Below are 26,067 nucleotides of genomic sequence, written 5' to 3'. Positions count from 1 at the left end.
AAGCGAGAAGAGATAAACGGTGAAACTGGGGCGAGGGGGGGGGGGGACGAAAAAAATGCCGTCGATCGAAAGCCCTTTACACGGGGCCGGTGTTATGGAAATAAAAACGCTCTTCCATAATAACAACAATAATATGACGCCCGTCAACGGAGAAGAGGACGAGGACTCGGTCTAGTTTTACTCGAAGCAGCTTCCGCCGACGGTGCTGCAGGGGTGCGGGTCTCGTAATTGGTCCACGCGTTGATCACGGCTCTGTGACGAGAGGAAAATTGGAAGAGAGCGAAAAAAAATTGTCAAAAAAGCAAAAAAAATCGCTCAAGTCCTCCCGAAACCGCGTTAACGGCGAACGACGACGAGGACGGTGTGTGTCTTCTTCTCCCGTCCATTTCGTCCACCCACCAACCGCCTCCGCCTGCAGTCGTTTAACGCCGGTCGAAGTGATCGCATCGCGCACAGTCCAGTCACACAATCGCGGGGAAACGGTCGTTTCGTCGTCGTCGGTCACAGGATCCGGTTGTTATCCTTTCTCGTTTTTATTTATTTATTTTTTTTTATTTCTTCACGAAACTGGACCCCCGTGTTTGACATTTTTTTTCCTCCCACATCGCGCGATAAAACTACCGAGACAATTATTAACGTTTCTTGGATAAATTAAGGTAAAAGAAAAGCAAGAATCACTCTCCGTTAACAGAAAGTGTTAAAGTCTAGTCAGACAGATCACTCCGCCGCTTTTCTTACCTTACATATGTATATATACAAATATATAAATACAAGCAAAGTGTGGTCGTGAACGTATATAATCAATTTCTTTTTCTCTCTTCGTATGCATACACGTTTGTTTAAATCGCCAACAAGATATTTGAGAACGATCGTGAATTTGAAGCTGCAACAAGAGAGATTGATAGAAAGATAGAGAGAGAGAGAGAGAGAGAGAAGAAGAAGAACGTAACACAAAATTAATTCGAGAATTCCGAGAGACAAAAAGTGCGTGGCGATAAAGCTGTATTAATCTATAGTGGTACTGTGAATGAGTATAACAATAGGTATAACTAAAATTAAAAGTTTCGCGACGGAGAAAAACCCCGAAGAAACATCCGAGAGAGTTACAATAACGAAGCGACAAGGCGACGCTGATCATGTGGTGGATTCTTGACTGACGCCTTTTATTCGTGCGGGTGAAATTAAACACATATAATAACAAGTGCACGACGAATATAACACATTAAAAAACAAATTTCAACATCGACTGCACGCCGTCGAAAAATATTGACAAATATTCAGCTTAATCCGCGTGCAAATCATCACTACAGTGAAAGAGAGAGAAAGAGAGACTGCAAAAGTCGAGGTCCTGAGGAGCTGTGGAGTTTCCTATCGCAGGCGAAAAATCTGGTTACCCTCTGCCGTCCGTTTAGAAGTAAACGGAAATATATCCGAAGAAGCAAGTACCAAATATATCTGGCTTGCGTATTGTAATCTCGAAAAAAAAAAAAAAAAATCAAGAAATCAAAAACAAAAAATAAGCACTGCATCGCACAACTGCACAATTATTTATAATTATTGTCCATCACTTTGTGGTTATTACATCTTAACGCAAAAACCACCCTTATATTATACATACATACACTCATAGCAACTTGCCACATAACTTTTGTTTTTTTTAATCTGTACAAACAACAGCCAACATCATCATCACCGTTGTCCGTAGTCACCTATTAATATTCACGAGCTAATTGCACAATTGTATATTACATTGCATACGCGCATTCAAAGAAAGAAAGTGAAGAAAAAGTATTCAAAGACGCATGTAAAATAAAAATCTGTAGGATTTGATTGAACAGATTTTCATTTATATGAATGTATACATATGTATGTATGATGAAATTTTTCAAATGTAGCGTATTGATTTTACTTTAGCTCTTCCCCCATCCAATCAACACAGAATGCACATTTTTTGACGCACCTGTTGATATATACATAGAAATTCTATACACCAGTTTGCGTATATATACACACGCATATATATACACATAGTAGTAATAATAATAATAATAATAATAATAACACACACACACACACACATATACATATATATCTATATGTCTATATATATATATATATATATATATATATATATGTATGTATGTATATGTATATACATATGTGTATCTAGTAGTCTTTCAACTCGTGTATTAGATACGTGTAACGTACGAACGTCAGGGAACACAGTGTGATTTAGCACGAAAATTTGACTTACAAACGTCACTCCGAAGCACCTGATCAGTATTATTATCATTTACATTATAAATAATTGTCACGTTTTTTTCTCAATTTGTCACGCGTTCGTTCAATTAATACATTATACATACGTGTACTGTATATAAACGTTGGCTATTAAATATATACACTTATACATATATGTATACATTAATGACTGTTGGTTTTCCGTTACGTCGTAGGTAAAAAGCAAACATTAAAGAAAGTTGTAAGTATACAGAGAAGAAAGTATAAAGAAAAAAGATAAACATAGACACAATATAGATATATATATAGATGTATATATATATATATATGTATATATAGATATATGTATATATGTATACAAAAAGACGTAGATAAAGGCCAATTTGTCGACCTGAGAACCTTCAAACACCCATTTTTTATATTTTTAAGCACTTTTTGCACCAAAGTAGTAGAAAAAGAAAGGACGAAGAAACAAACAAGAAAAGTAAAAATAAAAAGAAACTGTAAAACTATATAAACGCAGACACATTCCGCCCAAACGAATGCCTACGAAAGCAATTAGTATTTGTATTTTGAAATCGTATAAAATATTGTACGCGAAAATTGTTATTATTTATTTAAATTTTGATTTTTCGCGATTAATTTGTTATTACCATTATACACATTGTATATTGTATATAGATGCATAAAATATGAGCCCGCATAAGTAGACGGTGTTGTTTGTACAAATATAGAGGCGCGTTGTATTGACCGCGGTTATACATAACAAATAACGATAAATACAACAATAACAATAATAATTAAATAACGACAACAACAATAATGTTTTGCAACAAGTGATATATAAGTAATATTATGCAGTAAAAATAACGATAAAAAAACGCATTAGCAATAATTAAAATTGAATTTGCAAGGTTTCTCTCGACACGTGTACTCATATATTTATATTACGCACGCGCCGTGTCCGATTTGTACGTTAGTTTGATTTCTTCCTCATTTCGCGCTGTGTCTATTATACATACCTATGTAGCATATATACGACGATTGTCTCGCACAATTTTGGTGTACTGCACTGAGTCAAAAAATCGTCATAATCACCGCCATAAAAAAGCACGAACACAGCTCTCTATCACACCCTTCTGTTAGAGCACCCCGCGATCTGCAACCAACCTCTGCACTGTGTTATAAGTGGTCTGCACAAAAATATTCTCTCTTCTTCACGTTTACTTGAGATACACGTCCCAGCACCAGCATTGGCACCGGCACCGGCACCAGCACCAGCACCGCAACCATTAAAAATCCTGCCGAGGTCGAGCGATATATTTTAATTACAACATATAATAATTTACAGGACCGATCGAGAGAAATATCGCCCGGCGAAAGAATCGATCCGAAAGTTTAACCAACGGAAGAAAAAGAAAGAAAAGTAAGAGAGAGAGAGAGAGAGAGAGAGAGAGAGAGAGAGAGAGAAAGAGAAGAGTACGGTCGCAGAGGTAAGACTTGGGCTTTCGAAAGCAAAAGTGAAAGAAGAAACCTCTCCTCCAGACCGAGGAGACTAGAGTCGTTGTACCTTTATCTCGAGTGTCGAGAGTGAATTATATTGCAGTAAAAGTTTTTTGGAGCAATCTCCGAATAACACTGGCCTAACTGTATAAAAATATTAAAGAAAGATAGAAAGAACAAGTAGAGACACGGGAAAACAATTGTCAATGATAATTAAAAGAAAGCAACAAGTGAATAATAAAAACAGACTGACTGCTGTTAGAAGGGAGTTAAAAAAAAAGTAATATAAAAAAAAAAAACAATACCTAGAAACTGTTGTAGAAAAACAACAAAAAGAAAAAAAGAAGATTAAACAAGGGGTTACAGCGGTGAAGGACTGATTAAACAATCCCCCCGTAGAAAGGAAAAAAAGCAACCGCTTCAATAAAGAAGAAAAAAAAAAAGAAAATACTAGAAAAAAAACACACACAATCACACAGAATGACGATCGGAACGCTTTGGTTCTTCAGCTACGTCTGTATTGGCCTAGCACTGGCGGTTGGTAACCGTTTGGACAGTCCATCGGCGAACGGTGTTGTAGGGAAGGAAGAAAAGACGCGAGATGCGAAGCTCGCTGGAGCGAGTCAGGGAAAAATGGGCCACCTCCACCTGCGAGCTCACCAGTACGACGGATCGCGTCGCGACGCCGTTCAAGATTGGCTCCAGACGTACGACGATCAGACGGATAACATGGTCCCGGGATTCGGACTAGGGATAGGCGGTGGAGGTGGGATGAGGTACCGGGACGTGATTATGGACGAGGCGAGCCAGCCGGCAATCGGGACACTGCTGCCACGGCACGAGCAGCTGCCCTTCCTGTACGAGGAGGCGGCCTTCTACCAGCAACAGCAGCAGCAGCACCACGCGAGGAAGAGACCAGGGGGCTTCAAGCAGGCCAAGAAGGTCGTTGGGCTGCCACCCCTGGTCTACGGGGGATCGGAGGAGGAAACGCCGCCGGGCCAGTCCGAGCAGGGTGGAACCGGCAGGACCTCGAACATCGAGGACTTCTTCGACCAGCAGAACTCGCGAAGCGGCCCGACGCCCTTCGACAACCTTGGCGGCCTACCCGTTGAGCCCCCTGACTCACCCCACAAGCTTCAGGGGGGCGGAATCGGGCTGAGTCCGCTTCTATTCGACACCGATAAACCACCCGGGAAACGTACCGCCGCTTCGTCCGGATCGGGATCATCGATGATCAACCAACAGCAGCTCCCATCGCCTCCCGGCAGTGCGGCTATCGCTTCGCAGTTCATGCTCAGGTCGGCAAGGGGCAACAGACAGTACGACGTTCCTCAGATTGGTGAGTAATACGAAAATCAATCATGCGATAATACCAACAGGCGCCGATCTTTATCTCTGTACTAACTGGATGGCTGACTCCTATGCTTCCAGGAGACGGCAGCTTGTGCCGATTAAAAGTCCCAAAAACCGACACTAGCGCTGCGATAACCGAAGTTGAACCAACGGGTCGCGTGAATGACGCCACCTATCGGAACGAAACTTAGTGACAGTGAACCACGTGATTCGTTAGTTCCATTGCGGCTATGAAGCGCTGGTGTCGATTTCGTCTGCTTCTGATCGACTCAGGGCGAGGACCCTATCCTAGCCATCCAGTTAGTACAGATATCATCGCTAGTAGGTGTAACCTTCTTCACGGTGTCCGGTGGTCCTGGAAGTCTTTGAGGTGTCGATAATGTCTTTGAATTTGTTACGGATTTTATACCGGACACCGTGTAACCTTTCATATAGCATTGTCCCAACTATCGGCGTGTAAAAACACGCGGTTCTGTAACCTCTGTCAGAAGCGTTTCAAGAGTTGGAACGATTCTGAGTTCCGGCAGTCTTGGCCACTGCCAACCTCGGTTTACCGGATTTTTGTGATCGCGTGAATGGGGCAGTTTAAAAATTGGCGCACAGGTCGCGGTTTTCTACATACGTAATACCCTGTAGAAGATTTAACACGGTATGCCCAAGTATGTCTTTCCGTTGATCCTCGCGCCAGTTTGCCGTTCATCGATCGAATCACGATGTAATAAGGAAATAAGGCGAAACAATACGCACATACGCTTTAGTTGAACCAATCGGAAAACATATCCAAAGTGACGTCATGCAGGCATGATATTTTGTCCTTTGGTGTGTACAGCATGATTTTTGCAACTTTTGACTACGGAAACTGACATTTTCAACAAAATTAATATACCCACGGAAATAAATAAGTAACATCGAGTAACCTCTTTACGTAATTTCCGTGACATCATCTCGTATATGCGCAGACCGAGTGAAAATCGGTATTCAGTTCCGACACACTTTATTTCCTTACATAATGTATTGAATAATCAGTTCGTTCAACATGACGTGACGGTCTTCGTTGAATCGTCCTGTCGATCGACTGCACACATTTATATAAGAAGTAGTATTATACTCGTACTACTGAAGCTGATTCATATTTGTATAAAACGGTTGCTTTGCGAAACGATTCGCGAGGTCTTCTTCGTTCGTGACTCGGCCGGTACGAAGAGAAGGAAAGCAAGATGGTAGAATTAGAAGCCGGACGCTCGGTCAGGATCGTTCGATTTACGATCACTTGCGTGCAGAGTTTCTTTCCCACCGTCGAGAGGACCATTATACAACGATCTAGACGGTATTAAGAGAAACGAACGAGAGTAGGATGAATATAGTTCAGGCCGGAAGTGCCTGGGTATCAAAGGAAAATTTCACATCCACGAGAACCGGAAGCGATCGCTACTCCGTCTATCTCAACGTCGTAGTAGATAATCGATACCGAGAAGTGCTTGCCTATAAAAGAGACGGTTTAAGTTACATCGTTCCCGAAATGTTTCCCTCGGTTACCGACCTTTCATTACGAACCATCCTGGTTAAACAACGAACGAATTTGTAATTGAAACCGTTTTCTGTGTATGAATAGGGTTTTGTTTGCTTTACAAAACGAAGATAGAAAGGACTGCTATATACGACCAATTAGCCAAGACGTGTTCTCGTAATCTGCATTATAGGTATGGAAATTTTTTTCTCTCACCAACGATACCATCACGTTAGAGATCCTCTTCGCTCACGGTCATCGCGATGTTACGGCGCGGGTATTCCGTACTAATTGCTACAAAGTTTCGATCAGCGAACAACGAAGAAGGTCGTTGGGAAATTGTTTTTAACTCGAATCAAGCGCTGCGGGGCTAGTTTATCCCCTTCGTCAATAGCCGGATGTTATTTCCTTCGAAACCGAGACGCAAAGGTATTTAGAAAGGTTATTTTTTTCTCCGTCTAAATGTCTCCGCGCGATTTCCGATAGAAGATTCAAGATTCAGGCTAGCGGAGAAACTGAGACAGTAAGCGATACTGAATTACCTTATACAGCGGTAAGCCAGCATACACGATAATAACGTAATAAATATCACACGAATTTCTATAGTCCAATTCGTAGCCCCGACGAAGAGGGGGAAAAAAAGAGACACCGCGAGAAATAATTTTCGTAGAATTGGCGAAAAATCTGCGAAATGTGCGGAAAATACTGCGCGTCAGAATATATAAGGTTACGTATACCCAAGGGAGTGGAGGAGAAGAGAAGGGAAAAGAAACGACCGAGACGACGTTGTTTTAGTTTGAAAATATATAGGGCGTAGATTGCAATCTGGTTGAAAGAAGGTATAATACGTGCCGCCCCGAAGCAAAAACTTTGCGGCTATGTATACTTGGGGGATGAAAAACAAGGAAGAAATCAGGTTTATTTATTTAACGGTCTGCTCCGTCTGCGCCACGGTTGAAAATTCACGGTTCCGGGTGTCTTAGTGGGTTGAGTAGGATGTAGCACAGTCAGCGGGTGTGTATGCGAAAAAAAATATATAAATTTTTTTTTCAAACGGGCTACAAAATTTCGGTAGCGTATCTCAAATAGAATATTCCAGCCAAATATGAGTTCCTAATATGTATATTTATAGGTGCCTATTTAATTTGTTCCATTTTCAATTTAAATAACACGTCACAAAAAAAAAATCGTAATATTTTTGAATTTTATCTCTCGTAAACGGCTTGACGTATAAAGTATCTAATCGTAGATTTTTATAAAAAAATTTAACGCTATATATATATATATATAAGTAAATTAAAAAAATATTTGTATACGAAAAAAAAAATTCAAAAATTTTCCGCTTTTATTTCTACGTGCTATTTAAATGAAAAATGGAAACAATAAAATAGCAACCTCTAAATATCAATATTGCGAGCTCATATTTGACTGAGATACTCTATTTGAGATACAGTTTTTTCTGGAACACCCCCACGTACCTTGCATTCTTCCCAAGACCACGCAGCATAGGATCATCGAGGTTATCCGTTTCATAATGTTCGGCACAATAATCGCTAAAGCGCCGCAATTTATCGACGATGCTGACCGCAATTTGCTGTCCAATAAAACAAAAAAAAAAAAACCGGTACAACAGCGCAATTTGAATATATAGGTAAATCTATATCGATAACTTATTGCGAGCGTACCTGTAAGCTGTGATTTACGGCACGTAGCGGCAACGTTGGGCGAACAAGTTTGAAACTCCCGAGTAGTTACCCAGGCACTCCACTTACCGCAGCCGCGAGTCTGATTGCACGTTTGTTCATTTTGTCGCAGCATGTGCCCTAGCTTCTCGAGGTATTTTTATCCCCAGCTATATTCGCGACCATAGTAGTATGTATTTATAATCGCCCGGTATTACATACAAGCACACGAGAATAATATCTTTCCATACATCTTGTCGGCTATATCAACCCCCCGCCCTTCCACCACCGTCACCCCGCACAAACACACGCGGACATTCTCGCAAAACTTATACCTCCCGTAAGTGGACAGTTGTCTAAGTTGTGTGTCCATAAGCTTGGAAAAAATCCCAAGTTCAGAAACGCCGCGGCGCACTTGTTGAGCCACAACTTGCGAATCGATAACTCCAGGTCGCCCTGGTCTATATCGAGGCGTTCATTCAGGCCGGGTAGGTTAGTCGACGTCACGTCTCCCCTCCCCCTCCCTCTCGCCCCACCCGCCCCACTCGTCCTTCTTCGCGAAAAAAGCAATCATGGAAAACAACTTCTTCGTTCGAAAGAATTTCTTTCTTTTTCTTCCTTTTTTTTCTCTCTCTTTCTTATTTTTTCTTTAATTTTTTTTACACTCCGATTCGTTCTTCATTGTTATCAGCTACTTGGTTTTTTTATTTTATTTTTTTTTTATTTTTCTGGCGTTTTCTTTTTTTATGAATCTCCCACTTTCTCCCAACCGACGAACCGTCGCGTCGTGAAAATAAGTTTGAAGTCTGAACGACCGATCAAAAGGGATAGAAATATAGGGGGCCGATAAAAAGCACACGTTTATATAACGTAGAATTTTGTAAAAAAACCTCCCGCGTGTCATACTTTTTACCTCTTCTCCAGATTTTCTAGCTTCTAAATATTTGAAAGATCCTTCGGACCGTTTCTTATTCTTTTCCATACCGAACTGCCGTGAAAGGTATCAAATACGTTATCACCTTGTTCGAGCCAAGGTCGAAACGCAAAATATTCGTTACACGTATCACGTGGTGAACGATAAAGCCGCGTTTGCAAAAAAGAGTACGAGGCGCAAGAAGAAGCTGCAGGGTGGAGTCCCGACCCGGCTGACCGCAACGAGGCTTTACTACTGAAGAACCCAATGCAGAAGCACGGCGCCGTACGTTTCACGATTCAACCGATAAAGTCGGTGTACGCAGCTATAACACGTTTATTTTATTTTGTAGTCGTCACAGCGGCGTTGAAGACGATGTCCCGTAGTGCAGAGATGTGGTAAAAGAACCGAGATTAACAAGGACGAGACTCGCTTTTGGTTGAGAATTCAAAATCCTTAAATCATGCGACGTATAACGTGATGATATATCGACTAGCAGGACGATTTTTAAGATTATTGAAATCACGAATGAACGAAAGAACGAATCAGTTGCGTGCGATACACGTAGAGACAGAATGCAGCAATTCATGCCCGCAAATTGCTCCCGAAGCACTCGCGGAAGAGAGAATGAATGAAGAACTTGATTACTTTCCGCCTCCTCGTTACGCCTCGATTTTTCACCATGTGCATTTTTACGCATATACCACGCAGTATGCATGCACGGACGTAGTTACGTAACGTGCAGGCGTGTGCTTGCGGTACGTTCGGATTCCATTCGTCCGGTGAGCTGATTCGGATGAACGGAAGTCGCGTACGCGACCGCACTGACGACCACCTGTCTACGTATATCCACTTTCTATTACATACTTTATACATATACATTATATACCTAAAGTTGAAATTGATTACTCTCCGTCGAAGGCCCCCAGAGGCTCGTTCAACTTCCGTATGTATGCTTGCACGCATACGGTGTGGGTATAAAAGTTATTTAGACTGATCGTTTAAACTGCCGACCCCCGACTGAGGCGTCTGCACACGGTCCGAAGTTCGTATAACCGAACTATCATCTAGTGGTAACATCGCGTTGTGCTTTTAGTTGTCAAATAGCGACGGCTTTTCGATAAAGTGATTCCCAATTTTTTTATTCGTTGTTACAAACGGTTTGAATCGTAAGTCTACCAATTTGTCGAGCAAATTCGTTCGTTCTACAGTCGGTGGCGAAGCATTGACGAAGCAATACGAAGAGGATGGAAAGCGAAAGAGAGCGAAAATTTCACGTTGAGGTTTTCTTTGATTCTACGTATATTGAAATCCATTCAAAGGTTATATCTGGATATCGGTTTTATATGATGTATGTACATAAGAGATATTATATCACCGCGGCACAAAAAACGATAAGGACACGTTTCTGTGGAAAATTGAAGGAAAACAACAACGAAGAGAAAAAATAAAAAATCAAATGAAGACGAAGAAGAAAAATTAGCGGTTTACGTGAGGGCTGCGACGATGCGACATGGACGCCCACGTCGGGGTGCAAAAAAAGAAAGAAAATGAAGAGAGAAAGAGAGAGCTAGGAGAGAAAAAACGCAAACGAACATTGGTTCGAAACTAATGACTCTGTCCATCGGAAATAAAAGACTCGGGCGTGGATGATGAGCAACGAACGAACAAGTAAAATGGTAATTAAGGTCAATTATACGATTCCAGGTATCATAGATATACCATGGAATTACATTATATACCAACCATGCGCGTGCTTTTCACGTATATAGTATATGGGAAATACGTGGGGTAAAAATGTGCTTGCTTACAAAAAATGCACGCAGAGTGCCTATATACGTGTAAAATATGTATACGATACACGTATACCAAACTTGGTGTTTCATATTCTTTGGTTTATAAATAATTTAGAGTGCCAGACTCGTACCGCGCACCACATCGCATTGCAAGCAAGCGGTGTGATAAAGCTCCCGCTGTGAGCGCGTTGTACGTACTTATGTAAATTGCTGTTCTCGTTATCAACGCTGCCAAAGCTCGGTGGTTCCCGACTAATTCCCGGACGTTGAGAGCGGCCAGCGGTCGTTTCCAGACTCTAGATATCGTATTCGGCTTGTTTCATTTTCTTTTTTTCTTTTTCAATCAATTTGTTCTTTTCTCGCAGGTATTCAAATTGCACGGATTATACGTGCGTACTAGGAGGGTTCATTTTTCAACTTTTTTATCTCACGGCGCCACTCGAAGAATCAGTGAGAAATACCGAAAAAAAAATTGTCATGAAAATTGGAGGAGGTAGGAAAATATAAGGCGTAGGCATAAAAATCAATAAAAAATATTACAATAATTGGTAGCGACCTCTGAATATTTTCTTACTTCCTCCAGGTTTTACGACAATTTTTTTTTGTTTCTACTACTTGTCACAAATTTGTCGTGAGGTACATTAAGGAAACAATAAGTTAAAAAATTAACCAATTACTATACTTTTTTCTTTACTGCAAAGTTGTAATGTAGATGTAATCTAGATATAGAAATCATGTAGATATATGAAAGTACAACAATTGGTTTCCCGTACGGATGAAACGTATACGAGAGATGGTAGAAGGAAGGAAGGAAGGAAGGATGGAAGGGACAAATTGTCACATGGATATACGGTGAATAGGTTGAAGTTTGGCACCAAAGTGTGTACAAGGTACAAGAGGATAGATATAGAGAGGTGCTGCAGGGATATAAGGTATACGGTCTAGAGGCTAGCAGTAAATTCTATTTTTAGTCGAATCCCGTCGCCCGCCCGCCCTCGCGGAGAGAGAGAGAGAGAGAGAGAGAGAGAGCTGACTGGGAAATTATATTAGCGCCGGAGAATCGAGGGTAAATAACTCGACGCCAGCAAGCGGGCGAGCGAGTTCGAGAGGGTGGTTGCTGCAGGGTGGGTAGGTAGATTGGCGGGATGGATAGGCAGAGATAGACAGTGGAAGAATCGCGTTTCGCGTTAGTTCGATGCATGTGTGCGAAATTCGAATCTATCATCCCCCTCGAGACATGTACAGGCGTATAATGTGTAACACATATAAGGAATCCCGAAACCAAGAGAAAGAGAAGCGTTACCACTTATTTACCTCTCCTTTTCTTTCCAAAGTTTTTTCCTTCTTCCCCTATTCGTCTATACCTCCGTCCATTCATCCATTCCTGATTTCGCAGCCGGCACACGTCCCTCCTTTCGCAAGGATCGGAGCTGAAGGTTTGCGGGGCGGGTTGCCTTCGCTAACAATCAGCACTGACTCTCCTCTCCTCTCCTCTCATCTCCTTTAGGCTCCCCTCTACAGGTCTTCCGTCATCATCCGGAGGATAGATAGATAGATAGATAGATAGATAGATAGATAGATAGATAGAAAGACAGATAGATGGATAGATGAATCATTGGGAAATTCGATAATGACTTGAAAGGAGCTGGATTTTCCGAATAAGAGCATATTTTATTTACAACAGTTTACTAAATTTCGGAAGGTCATAAAGGTGCGAATTAGCGATTTTCCCTAAACATACGTTAGCGTCACAGTGAAACGTTATCAACTTCGTCCTCATTGAATGGATAGATGAATATTGCTACACATAGATAGACGGATGGATAGAAACATCGGGAGACACGGAGACACGGACAAATCGGAAGGTAGGGCGAGAGGCGGGGGGCGCTGGCGTCTCGGTTCTTCGGGGGCGCCGCTCTCAAGCGTGCATTGCCTCCCGGGAGGGATAGGACGACTGGCTGCCAACGCGCACTCCGTGCCGACATGGACGAAGCCTCTAAAAAGCAGAGGCCGTACCTCTTACCGATATTGGCAGCATTGAATCACCGGCCAAACCTCTTCCAACTATCCTGGACGCCGATCGGGTTAACCGTCCCGACTCCTGACGGATACCCACGCGAGGCCAACCAAACCACCGTTCACGGTCGATTCTTACTTTGGAGAGTGGTTTCACCCCCTTGAAGTGCTTAACGTCAGATGAAAGAGAAAAACGTGCAGCTTAGTTTGTGGTCTACTGTAACATATCACATTGGAAATCAAATCGTAGAGATCGACCTGGGATGGATACCTTCGTTGTTATTGTTTCCCGAGCTAACCACCCTACTACGCGCCAGTCTACAACCCACCAAATCCGGCGAAGAGCTTAAACTTGGATCGATTCATGCTCTCTCCCGAGGAACCGGCGCCGTGCCCGCGGCGCGATTCGCTTCCTTCTTTTCAATTCCCACCCATTGATCGAGAGGACTCGAAACTGATCCTTGAGAATTTTCCACAGCACTGACAATGAAATCTGATCAACCGCACTCCTGACCCGATCACCACCGGTCCTCGTCGCGTTTCCTCGTCCGGTTCGTTTGTTTCAACCTGTTTACTCGCATTTCCCCAGTCTCGTTCCGTACGTCACACTACCCTGACCGACCTAGTTACAATCGAGAAACAATATTGACTCGACTTTGTTCCCACCTAATTCGTTACCGTTTGTCAAACGACGTAATTCTGACGATTAATTTTGACAAAATCCATTGCACACCGGTAGCAGAGTTTTACGATCGTATTACGCACTAATGACCCCGGGTGTAGTTTTCTTGGCCAGAAGTTCGAATCGACCAACGACGGGGTAATCGGCTGGCTAGCCTATTGCTCTCGATTCTTCGCAGTTCGGTATCGCTGTGAACTCTTTAAACCGGCTCGACTTGGCAACCCGGTGGTAATTAAGGGGTGGGATGGAAATAAGGGAGAGGCTATTTTCGGAGGTGAAGATGCATGCGATGCGGAAATACTCTTGCGCGCGCCTATACAACGTAAAAACCCAATACCGGGTAGGTATAAACATTCATCATGATACAAGCTAGGATTCGTACGATTCCATTATTTCGCCTACAGAGACTACGAATGCTGGCGCATTCTCTGCATTTCGAAAATATGCCAAAAATGGGAAGAAAAAAAGAAATTGATAGAAAAGGAGCTTTTGCGTCGGTAGAATTTACCATACTTTGAACGCTTGCACCCACGGTGTAAAAAAACAAGGTGTGCTCTGAACGGATATGCGCAGTAACAAAGTCACGTGATCCCCACACGACGTCACGTCACGACGAAAATTCCGTTTCTGTCGTAAAAAATACAACATAACCTCTGTAACCGATTATTCAACATTTGAATATTATTTCCCCATTAAAGAAGATTCTATGGACGTACGAACGAATGGCTGTTTCATAGTTTTTAAAAATATTGCTCAATACGCAGACGTCGTGTGGGGTCAACGTTCTCATTCGTCGAAGCGCCAGTGATACTCAAGAACACACCTTATTTCCTAACACCGTACTTGTACCTACAATGGGTAGATTACAGTCCGATTACTCGTTACACCGAATGAATTAAAGAAACAAAATTTGCAAGTAAACGGGCCGATAAAGAGAGCAAGGTGGGGGAGAGAGAGAGAGAGAGAGAGAGAATGGATTAAAAATATTAACTCGAGCCACCTACATTTAATGAAGAAATTGACCTATCCGCCGTTTCTCTGTAATGTAACGCAAACATGATCACGTGGAGTACGATATATTCGAACCCTTGGGAAATCACCCGTATATGGTCAAAATGTTCTATAATATAATACCGTGACCATCAGAGTATATTGTAACCTACGTGGTCGGCGGTGATTAGGTAATCGAGAGATGATTATTACACACCGCGCACCTACCCAAAGTCCCACACGCGCGAACACACAGAGACACGCACACGATGATAACCGGGCGAGTTGTCGGAGAATATTGCTGGTAGAAATTCGCGGCACGTATTTCACTTTCGTCTTCGAGACGGCAAGGTATAGCGAGCATATGTAGGATCTGGCTCACGCTACGAGAGTCAGGAGAGTACGAGAGCACCGAGACAGCGGCGATTCATCCCGCGGGTCCCTCGGGAGCCTGACGGGCGCCGTCAAAGGCGAAGAAAGCAGGCGGGCGGGCAGGCAGACACTTGCCGAGGGAGGAAGGAAGGAATAGTGTGCGTAGAGGGATTACAGGGCTTTCTTTTCGCGCATTCCGCCACTCCTTCACTCCGTAGGCACGGCACGGTCTAACCAATACCTTTCACCTGGACCCCTTATCGTCGGGAATAAAACACGAGGGGCATTGAATAATGCAGCTGGGTAGGCACAAAGAGGGCGCGTGCAGCTCTTCTCTCCCCCTTTCTCTCTCTCTCTCTCTTTGCGCTTACGTCTCATCCAAGGTACACAAAACGTGCATGTGACGAGCGTGCCTCCTCAGTCCCTTCTGTTCCTCTGGTTTGAGCTCACGGGATCCTCTTCCCTCGTACTCCCCTTGCTTTACAGATGCTTTGTAAACAGAGAACGACATCCGTACCTCCTTACACTCCGAGCGTAATCGGGCATGCCGTGCACACCCGCTCTAACGATAAGTAGGTTTACGTACGGTCTAAGCGTGTCACCCGAGCAAGAGAATTTCGGCTGCGAAATCAAGAAATTGTGACGAATGTGCCGCAAGGTGTGAATTAAAAATACACCCCGATCTCTTCGAAAAGCTTACGACTGACACGTATTTCTCGTATAATTCGATCTCCCCCTCCAAAAAAAAGGGACTCGTAATATTTTTCGAACAAACTATCGAGTATTCCAAAAAAAAAAAAAAATAAATTTCAATTTTGCAATCGATCGTTATAGCGTGAGAATAAAATGGAAGCAGCTAATCCCGTTTTGAGTCTATCGAGCATACCTGTTGGTTGTCTTTTTTTTGTTTCCCTTTCCCCCATACATATTACTACGGTTTTCACCGGCGTCTAACGAGTTGCCAGGACCCTCAGCAATAACAGGGTCGTAACGGAGTGTCGTAGAAGCCATCAAGAGCGTTCATTCGAACCATAGATCACCGGAGCCCGTCGTTCGATTCGATTCGATTCGGGCTCCTTACTTCGATATACGGCTAGTTTAACGGCTGTCGTGTCTCGGAGAATCGCCTCCAGGATGCTCCACCACGAGCCGGGGATAGATGGCTCGCGATCGGGGACGAGGTGGGGCTCGCCGGACGGAATCGATATCATCCAGTTCTCTCTGTGGGTGACTCTGCCCGAGTTGTCGACGAAGGGTCCCTCGGGGTCGTAAAAATCACAAGTCCGAGTTATACGCACGCTGCCCGGTGTAGAATTATCTACCGTTCAAGTATCGGCTGACGCAATTTTTGCAAATTTTCACATCCCACGCCTAGTCACGACGATTGGCAACTCTCGATTGTCCCGCCCACCATACTGTTTTTAACATTAGCTAAGACTTTTTCACAAGTTTATGGGAAAATCGATTCATTGCCCGGGAATTACAAAAATGCCATTTACAGTCACATCCTGATCAATTTATTTCTACTTTGTTGAATATTAATTATTATTAATTATTAATACAAATTGAAATGTTCAGAAAAACCTAAATTCATTATTCATTGAGCATTAAATACATTACATATTGTCTTTCTTCTTAAATACATGCAATAAACGTTACATTTGCTAACTTATTGTTATTGAGCAATTCGTGCATTGTTAATACCTCCTTTTAACGAAATTTTTTTTATCATTCTCAGGCAGGCCTTGAGCACGCGCTTTGAATTTCCTACGTTCGCTCACGCTTGCATGGAATGCCTAATACTACAGGGTAACAGTTGATAACGTTTTTCTGAATGGCCTACCCCTGTTTTAGCGTTAGCTAATACTTGAATGGTCTCTTATACATACAACAATACATTTCAACGGGGCGAAGAAAAGAGGGAGAAAAAAGAAAAAAACACACAGCGATAACGATAGCGATACAATTTTTTTCAATTTTTTTTTTTAGCGCTATTAATTTTTTTCATCAACTGAAACATTGTTTGAGCAATCGGAAAATTCCCGAAAAATTCTCAAAACTTCTATTTTTCACTCAGAACATTTGTAGACCGGTTTCATCGTGAAGTTGATAAAGAAAAAAATTGAATACGAAGAAAAAAATAAATAGACAAAAATCGCTCCGTAATGGAACCGGTCTAGAAATGTTCTAACTAAAAAATTGAAGTTATGAGAATTGTTCGTGAAGTTAAACAAATTCCTTTCCAGAATCGCTTTAAATATCCATAAATAATTGGGTAGTTGAACAAAGGTTTGAAAAAATTCAGGGTACTGTTTCAGAGTTGGGAAAAATTGCAGAAAATTTTTTAACACACATTGAAAAATATTGAGGATCCAAGGTTTGCATGGAATTTTCCAAATCGTCCATACACGGCTAGAGGGAATTCAGACACGCGCCCAAGAATCTCTCGCGAATTCCTTACATCTCCGGAGACGAGAGTGTCTAATTCGCGATTCGTGCCGTACCGTAACGCGAATCACGGAGGGTTTAGTTTAGGGCCATTGACAAGGCGAGGCACACGCGTGCGGAACCTTAACGTTAAACTCGCAGCCATGAAACTCGAAACTTTCGAGTGCTCTTCAAACGCCTTTGGCCATGGTCTGGGGGAGCTTCTGCTGATACTCGACTCGGTGGAAATTAGTCAGCCGTTTATCGTACACTCCACACCCGCGTCGCTTTTTCATCCCGCGTATACCCACCGACTTGCGTTTCTTTCTCGTTTTTCTTTATCCGCCGCTGCGGGGCATCTTGATAAAATCGTCATTTTAAAATCGGTCGTAGGATCGAGGCTAACTTCGATACGTCTAGCCACCCGCCGCGCGTGTGTCTGACTCAGCATCGGCTTGTTCTACTCGCGTTATGACCGATTGCCCGATTCCACGCTGACTCGGCCCACTTGGCACTCTTTGCAGCGATGGGAACGACGCGACGCGACGGCCAAATTATACACGTGGCTGTTGATGAGAAAAAGAAGAAACGTGTACGCTTTTCCTTATCGAGATCCAACCACCGACAATTAATTCCAATTCTAATTATCTATTCTTCCAATATTCGCTCGGCCTCGGTAATTACGCAAGTCTTTTCTTTTCTTTATTTTTTTCTTTTCTTTCTTTTATTTTTTGTCTCCGAAATGACGGGATACGAGAAATAAGAAGCAGCTGAGAATGAGGTAGGTAAATCGGATCATCTTCGGACCTATTAGATACGCACCTTCAATGTGATTGCGAGGCTTTTCGAATTATGAAATAGCCAGAAATTTCCATTCAAACGTTTAAAGTTTCGTCAAAGTTGAGCAATCTCCTTATTCATTTTGAATGATTATAAGTATATATAGGCTGATAAAATAAAGTTAATAAAATGAAATTTGAAATTTACATAAAATTTAGAATCAAGCCGAAACGAAAGTACAAAATTACACATTGGTTCAAATCCATCGCTTTAATTTATATTTTCCAGATCTCTCTCGTATCACGATTTCGTTGTTAAGATGAGGCGATAAGCTTCAAGAGGAAAAAAAATATGTAAAACGTTTCCAGACCATTTTAGCCAGCGAGAATGAAGATGGACGTTTAGATCGGAGAGTCGGTCACGAGCACAATAACGGAATTGCGGAGCGAAGCCTATCCGAGATAAATCGATTTCCTCTCTTCGGTAACGAATTAATACGATGATATAGAGATAGACGCGGAGGTTATATGTTATATCTCGACTCTCACCTCCTCGCATACGGTGATTGATTATCACCGGTGTGTGACATCATCGACCACTAAACGGGGCGATTTGACGGAGGCGAGAAGGGTTGATTAGAATCCACGTGAGAAGATTCCTTATCTAGTACACATTTTCTTCTTCTTCTTCTTCTTCTTACCTTTTTCTCGCATTTCGTTCGATTCCTAATTTGGAAACAGATTGTACGACCGTCCGGAGATCAGGAGAGAATGAGAAAAAAGCTCTTCTCCGAATAAGGTATTTGTACCCTGATATAGCTGGCGACTCTGTTATGCTGAGCGAAGTTTTTCTTATTTTCTTCGTTACAAATTATTCGAGATAATATAAAACCAAGCGCATGAATCGATCGAAGAGACGATTCTTTCGATGCAGCTTGCGTCGCGATAAGACGTAATTGGGTTACCCGGGTGTAAGGTTCAAAATGTAACATTTGAGCTAATCGAGTTAAACAGAATTTAAAAAAAAAAAAAAACATCTCTGCGTGTCGGAAAAAAATTTTAGAACACTGAATTTCAAGTGTAAATCCTATAAAAGTAAACCATTATTGACCAGAATTAATTTTTCGGTTAGAAAAATTGTAAAATAACGTAATTTCTCTGAGGTAATTAATCTAACAAAACGACATGTTAATAGTTAAAATTGCGTGTTATCAATCTTTTTCCTCTATAAGGAGAACTTTTCGAATCAATTTTAACTGCAGATTAGCTTCGGTGAAACTTTTCAAATCTTTGCTCGATCAAGTTTTTTCTTCAACAATTTTCACCCCGTTATAAATCCTCAACTATGAATAAATACAGGTATGCGATAACAATTGTCGACGAAGACAAAAGGCAAGGGTAAACTATCCTCGGCGTTACGTAAGCGTCCACCCATACAACCGCGCATATACATACATATATATGTATGTATATATATATATAGAAATGTAGAGTGGATGGATATTCCGGGGGCTTTCCTACCGGACCGAGACTGTTTGATATTCCTCCGGAGTTTGAATAAATGTATTTCGGTGATTGCGTCACCCTCGAAGCTTGCGGCTTCCCGCTGTCGCTGACTGAGCATGGCCGGGATTTTACCCGGCCGAAAAGTGCAGTGTGCTTAAGCCCAGAAGTGTTATTTGTAAAATACTATACATATATGTATGTTCAAGAAAAAGGTGGGAGTCTCGAAATTTTGATTGTCGTATTTGCCTCGGCGCTTCACGTTGACTCTATGAGTGCCGCGTTATTGTGCCGAGTCAACTTTTATAACAAGACAGTGTTCTATGATTTTGGGGTCGCTGGTTACGAATCGGAAATGAGATTTCAGAAATTCAAGATGTTGGATCCAATATGGTGAAAGAAAATTTTAAATTTGATCGAATACGGTCAAAGAAACTCTGAGCAAGGGTTTTCCGGGTCACTGATTGGGTTCGTCGCACTGAATTTTCAATATCTGATTCCAGATTCGTAATCAACCACCCCAATAACTTATAATTGATGTAAAACGAATGCGATATTACGTACAAGGGTACATAAACACGGAGAATTTACAAAGCATATAGGTACTGTATTGTAGTAACATATGAATGAGACGGAGAGTGAAAAATAAACTTATTTCATCGAATTGGATCCGATCCGTTAAACACAAATTTCATTTACCTAGAAATTCTGTGACTCTTGTTTCAATCTCGAACAAGGAATATCTAAATTTTTCTTTTTTTCTTGTCACCTCTCTTTCTTTTTCCTTCACACTGTTCAAACGTTTGCAGTATCGTATAACTCGGTCGGTTAGAAAGATTCGAAATAGACACCAAGTTTCCGCTGGAATGGAAAATTTTCTCTTACATCAGCTTCGTACCGTTTGACATCGACCCAAGTTACACGGCAGGATTGACCTTTGCAGGGTGAGAAGAAGGAGAGAATATGACGAGAGACGCGGTGCTACGCGTGCTATATCGGCATCCTTCCGGTTATCCCGAAACGCTTTTATGGTAACGAGCCACCGTTCTGTCAGAGAGTTAATTAACCGTTATCGCGAGCAAGAAATTCGACCATCGCCGACGCGTATCTTCGTACATACGTATACCTACCCATGTACGTGCATACATTGTACAGACGCGTGATGTAAATTAAACCTGCTGCAAAGAGAACGTATCATCTTATCCTTAAAATAGCTTCGGCAGGTCATCCAGAATACATTAAATGATCATTGTACGGAGAATTGATAGCCGAACACGCGGCCGATCAATCAGCATCGTACGATGGATAAAATAGCGCCAGATTATGCACAAGTGATTTAACGAGTGTAAATTTTTAAGTACTCGCTAATGCGAATATTTGTCGTCGATATACATTTTTAAAACTGTCGCCACTTCTCTACGTGGCTAAAAGTTGAATATTGATTGACCGCCAGGTACACCGTGCAAGTTGCATGCACACATTAGCGCCGTTTGTATCTCGTCCCGGAAATTGCCGAGTTGATCCGAATCAAGCGGATTGTTGGTTTGATTATTTAATGACAAATTGATAGCAGAAAAAAAATTTAATTTTAGGTTACAGTGCGAATCAAACGCGAAGACAAATTTTTGTAATAAAAGTTCATTATCAAACTAATATTTTTTTGTCTTATTTGATATTATTTTCACAATTTTTCTAAGCAAAATATGAAGTATTTGCGACAATCACGGTCGCCGAATATTCGCCACGTGTTTTGCGAATGTCAAGAAATATGCGAATATTCGTTACATCGCTGTTAGGTATCTAAGATACGATACATCTGTTCCGTTCTTGCCCTTCGACCTTCCCTATCGCGACGTAATTAAGTCTAGCTGATCCGATGTAGGTAGCTAGCTGTACAAAATAGGATATACCTACAGCGAGCAATTTGCCCGGGACGCGGGGATATAAATGAGGAGGAAGCACGTCTAACGACCCCGTAAAGCCAGAGTCTGCAATGGTTGCACGTAACGACACGCCGAGTGTCGGAGGAGTTGATAAATTAAGGTGAATGCAGGGAAGAGATCGAGGGATCCAAGATTATAGTTTTCTACGGTACCTGCAGCCTATCCGATAAACCTACAAAGTTCAGCGCAGCTTGCACCGGTTTAGAAAAGCTTGATTCTCTAAGTATGGAGCGTAGAAGTAAGGAAGACCATCTCTGTGTGCAGAAAGTATCCGTTAAATAGAGTAGAATTGAGACGGCGTTGCTGTAGGAAAAGTTTCACATTTGAAATAAAGCGCCAATCAGATCGAACCCTGATTGCTTACACGGATCTGCATAAAAATATTTTATTTCAACTGCGTGGGACGTTTTTGTTGAAGGTTATATTTTCGAGTGTGCTGATTCCAAAAATTGCTTCCATTTCCCTCCATCGTGTACAGTATTTTTTAGGCAAACTGCAAGGTGTTTCCGTAAAAAAAGAAAAGAAAAACAAACGTATAACAATAATGAAAAAAAACCACCATTTCATTACAATGAACTAAACGCTATTCCTTGAAAAATTAAACAAACAATTTCTTCGTGAAACGTACTTCACATTCCGTTTTCGTCCTTCTCGTGTGCTAATCAATAATTAATTAACAGAATAAAAAACCTGTAAAGTTTTTTGGTTGCAGATCTGTCTTATTAACGCCATGCCGGTGACTCGTTGAACGACTGTTTCTCGCTTCTTGGCGGAGACACCTTTTCAGTCGAAAGTGCATACGAGATATTTCTCATTACCTCTACCCTCCGTAAATCAAAGATACCCGACTGTAATTTCATTCAGCATTCGGCATTCAGCATTTAGCGTTTAGCATCGCGACGTGATCCGGTCGAGCGTATTTCGCAGGCGAAGCGTAGGTGCAGGAACGGACAAAAGCTTAAACCCCGTGGCTGAAATTCACGCCAATTACGGAACAGAGCGAGGGCAGTTGAAGCGGAGTGAACTGCAGGGTACCGCTTGCACCACCATCCGCCTGCCTTCCGGCGATTGCAGATATTTGCGGAATTAGAGGATATTACCGTGAGCCCGTCCGGGATGCTAACACTTTCCCTCGACGCAACGCGGCGTGCAGCAGCGCGGATTATACAGCTACGTGTGTATAGGATGCAGTGTTCGAAAGCTTGCGGAAATTACAGAGAGCGAGAGAGATTTGATTTGTTTATTGTGCCCTGGCATGCCTTTAAAAAGCAAAGATTACATATGCGTGATATAGCGTAGAATAGCAGTAAGAAATAGTTGTATCCGCGTGATTATTACGACGATTAAAGAATTAAGAAAAGGACTCTGAGCCGATTACCGTAAGAATCCATGCGATTTTACGTGTATAGCTAAACTGGGCACGTGGGTATAACAATAAGACGAATAAGGCTGAGAAATGAGTTGAAGAATGACAAATAATAAATTAAAGAAGAAAACACTAGAACCAGCGGCACAGTTATCACGTGATAATTTGACGTCGAGTAAAAGAAAATGGTTATAAGGACTTGGAGCGGAGTTGATATACGCAACGTACGAATATCGACGACGCATAGTATACGAGAAAGACTAACGATAAGGTGAGCTGGGATGAAAATATTGTGATCGATAATACTTGGGTAAATCCTGGGCGAATAGGTGAGTGTAGAGACAAGTTTTAAAAGAGAGAGAGAGAGAGAGCGAGTGCAGAAATTAACGATTTGACACACGTGTCGGCTTGCGCGATGCTAATTAGCGAGCTAGTCGCAGGACGCATCGTGTTGTGCTGTACATAAATCAGAGAGAAACGAGAAACTGCATCATTAACGAGAATTATAATATAGTTTTAATTGCTGATGCAAACTTGAAAGCTCCTTCATTTATATACTGTATGTGAATGCATATATATATATATATATATATATATATATATATATATATATCTACATCTATACATTCGTATTTGAATATTTTCCACGAGATTTCAATATCTGTATATCTATGTATAAGCGAATGTACCAATCACCTAGACCCCGAGTCTTATCTAGCAAGTCTCGCTGAGCATATATATGAGGCATTCCAGCCAAAATGGACCTACGCCTGACACTCTCACCATCGGCCATTTTTATTTTTATTTTCGTTTTCATTCATAAACACGGTGCAAGTCGTAGAAAACGAACATCTCTCACCGAGTTCTAGACGTTGTACAATTACATCCCGAGTCTGATTTTTCTTAATGTCAAAAACATGAAAACCCAACTTTCGAATGAATATCCTTGTAAACGAGTAGCTTTAAATTTTTGCTCGTGAATTTTTCGTTAAAAAGAAGAAAATTTTAAAAAGTTTAAAATATAAATTTGTATGTTTTCTAAATTTATATTTAATTTCATTCTTCTCACTTTTCAATCACTTGTTTCGCCCGTAACTTCTGAACCAAAAAAAGTTTGCCAGCTTCCATTTTGGTCTAAAAAATTTTATTCTACAACAAAGAATTAATGAAACAAAATTTGAAATCGATCGTTGGGGCTGTCGATTCGATAATTGGGTTCTCGTGTTTTTGAGATCAGTAAAAATCAAACCCAATATCTATGTCACTTGTTACATTCCTGTTAGTGAATATGACACAAATTTTTATAGATTTAACTTTTAAATAGTCATATCAACATTTTTTTTTACAACTAGCGATACATTAAAAAATGGTTATATATTGGTTTTGGTGAATCTGCTCAGACATTTTTGTTTATCATTTTTTATTTTGTTTTCTAACCGCGCGGGCAATAAATTTAAAACCAAGCAGACGACGGAAATATTATACACAAATTTATACACCTGTATATTAAAAACATAACGAAATATTATTCGTAGTCGATTGAGCTCTTCCTCGATACGCAGACAATTCGATCCGATAATGTTGTAGCATTGAATCGGGATTGATTTTTATTGACAAACGCGACGGCGAAAGTATGTTTACACCGATGTGCGACGAGAGTGCAGGGAAGTAAGAAAGAGATATAGGAGGGTAGGACTGATATTGGAGAACGATGCCGGAGGTACGAGTTGACGAGGATAATTCAATTTCTCAATCGGAGTGTGTTCCCCGGGCGGAATAAACGGATTCATCAGCATAACGCGACTGACACTTCGAACGAACAAATCGCGGCGGCGAGGCTCGTCGAGTACGCTGTACGTTATTGTTATACCTACCAACAACTAGACGCACATACACATGTATGTACATGTACATATTATACGCAATATAGTTAAATGCATATTCATCCGGCAACAATAATTGTTGTAACATCAGGACGGTAAAGGGTCGTCGTAGCTGGGCTGTCGGAGATCCAGCTGCTCTGCAACTTTCCAGCTTATTATAATATGTTTAATTAAAGGATTGAATACCTTAGGCCTTGGGCGTTTGCCTTACATTTATATTTAAATATACACCGCGTATCCCACAATGGAAATTATGCGTTTAATTTGGGTGAAAATTTAATCACATTATTATACAGTCTTACCAGCCGTATGTGTATGTAAAGTGAAACGTATACATACGCGTGTACGAAGTTTCCGCACAAATATATTACGCGTTCAGTAGGTTCTCCCACCACCCATAATGAAGTTTCGGGGGATTGAAGTAGAACATTTAATTAATGAAAAATTTTACTCGACGAGTGAAAATTTTTTTCAACGAAACAAAGAAACGGTTTGTCGCTACAAAACGAGCAAAGTGACACGTCGGCACAACGCCTTACCCATCTATTACAGGAGAACCTCGGAGCTTTTTACATATGTACACGTATATAAAGTATATCGGGTATATAACGCGCAGCGAATGCTTCACACTTGCGTTATATGCACTTATATACTTATACACTTGGATGTCGTATACACAAATGTACACATATATATATACATATATACGTGTGTGTATACACGTATGTATTATATGCTCATTTCGGTTACGCCCAGGCTAAAATGACCGCCACTTGTTGATACAGCTTTACGGATGTATGTACATACACATTGCATACGTACCCTTGTTCGCTTTTGTCTCTTATCGGTGGCGAATGGTTGCTGCGTACGAGACTTGTGCTTGAGAAGCACACGTGAGAAATACGTGAAGTTTGTTTAATTGTTGTTCGCGACAAATGTTTGAGAAAATGAGCAATTTTTCTTAAAATCCGCAATATCGTTCTGGTTTCTACAGGAAAAAACTTTTATCTGACAAAACTGTTCTTTCATTTATCAGTTACGTAGAAGAGATGAAAATTTGACATCTAGAACCCAGACACGAAATTCGCGTCGACCGGTGTAGTGTGTTCAG

General features: G+C 41.4%; 1 protein-coding gene across 2 annotated transcripts in view; it reads left to right on the top strand.

The window, feature by feature from the left end:
- Positions 1 to 3,594: 3,594 nt before the first annotated feature.
- Positions 3,595 to 26,067, top strand: part of LOC124300231 (uncharacterized) — a 55,620-nt gene continuing 33,147 nt past the window's right edge. The window contains exons 1-2 of one of the 2 annotated variants that reach the window (XM_046754068.1): positions 3,595 to 5,083; positions 5,176 to 5,303. In XM_046754068.1, coding sequence (XP_046610024.1) covers positions 4,225 to 5,083; positions 5,176 to 5,288 — 972 coding nt within the window. In that variant the 5' untranslated portion in view covers positions 3,595 to 4,224 and the 3' untranslated portion in view covers positions 5,289 to 5,303. Of the gene's footprint in view, positions 5,084 to 5,175; positions 5,304 to 26,067 lie in introns of those variants that run through there. The other variant, XM_046754067.1, reaches the window with a different exon arrangement.

This window comes from Neodiprion virginianus, chromosome 3 (assembly GCF_021901495.1).
Source record: "Neodiprion virginianus isolate iyNeoVirg1 chromosome 3, iyNeoVirg1.1, whole genome shotgun sequence".
Classification (NCBI taxonomy): Eukaryota; Metazoa; Arthropoda; class Insecta; order Hymenoptera; family Diprionidae; genus Neodiprion; species Neodiprion virginianus.
The sequence above is the reverse complement of the archived record's forward strand: the minus strand, read 5'-3'. Positions and strand labels throughout refer to the sequence as shown.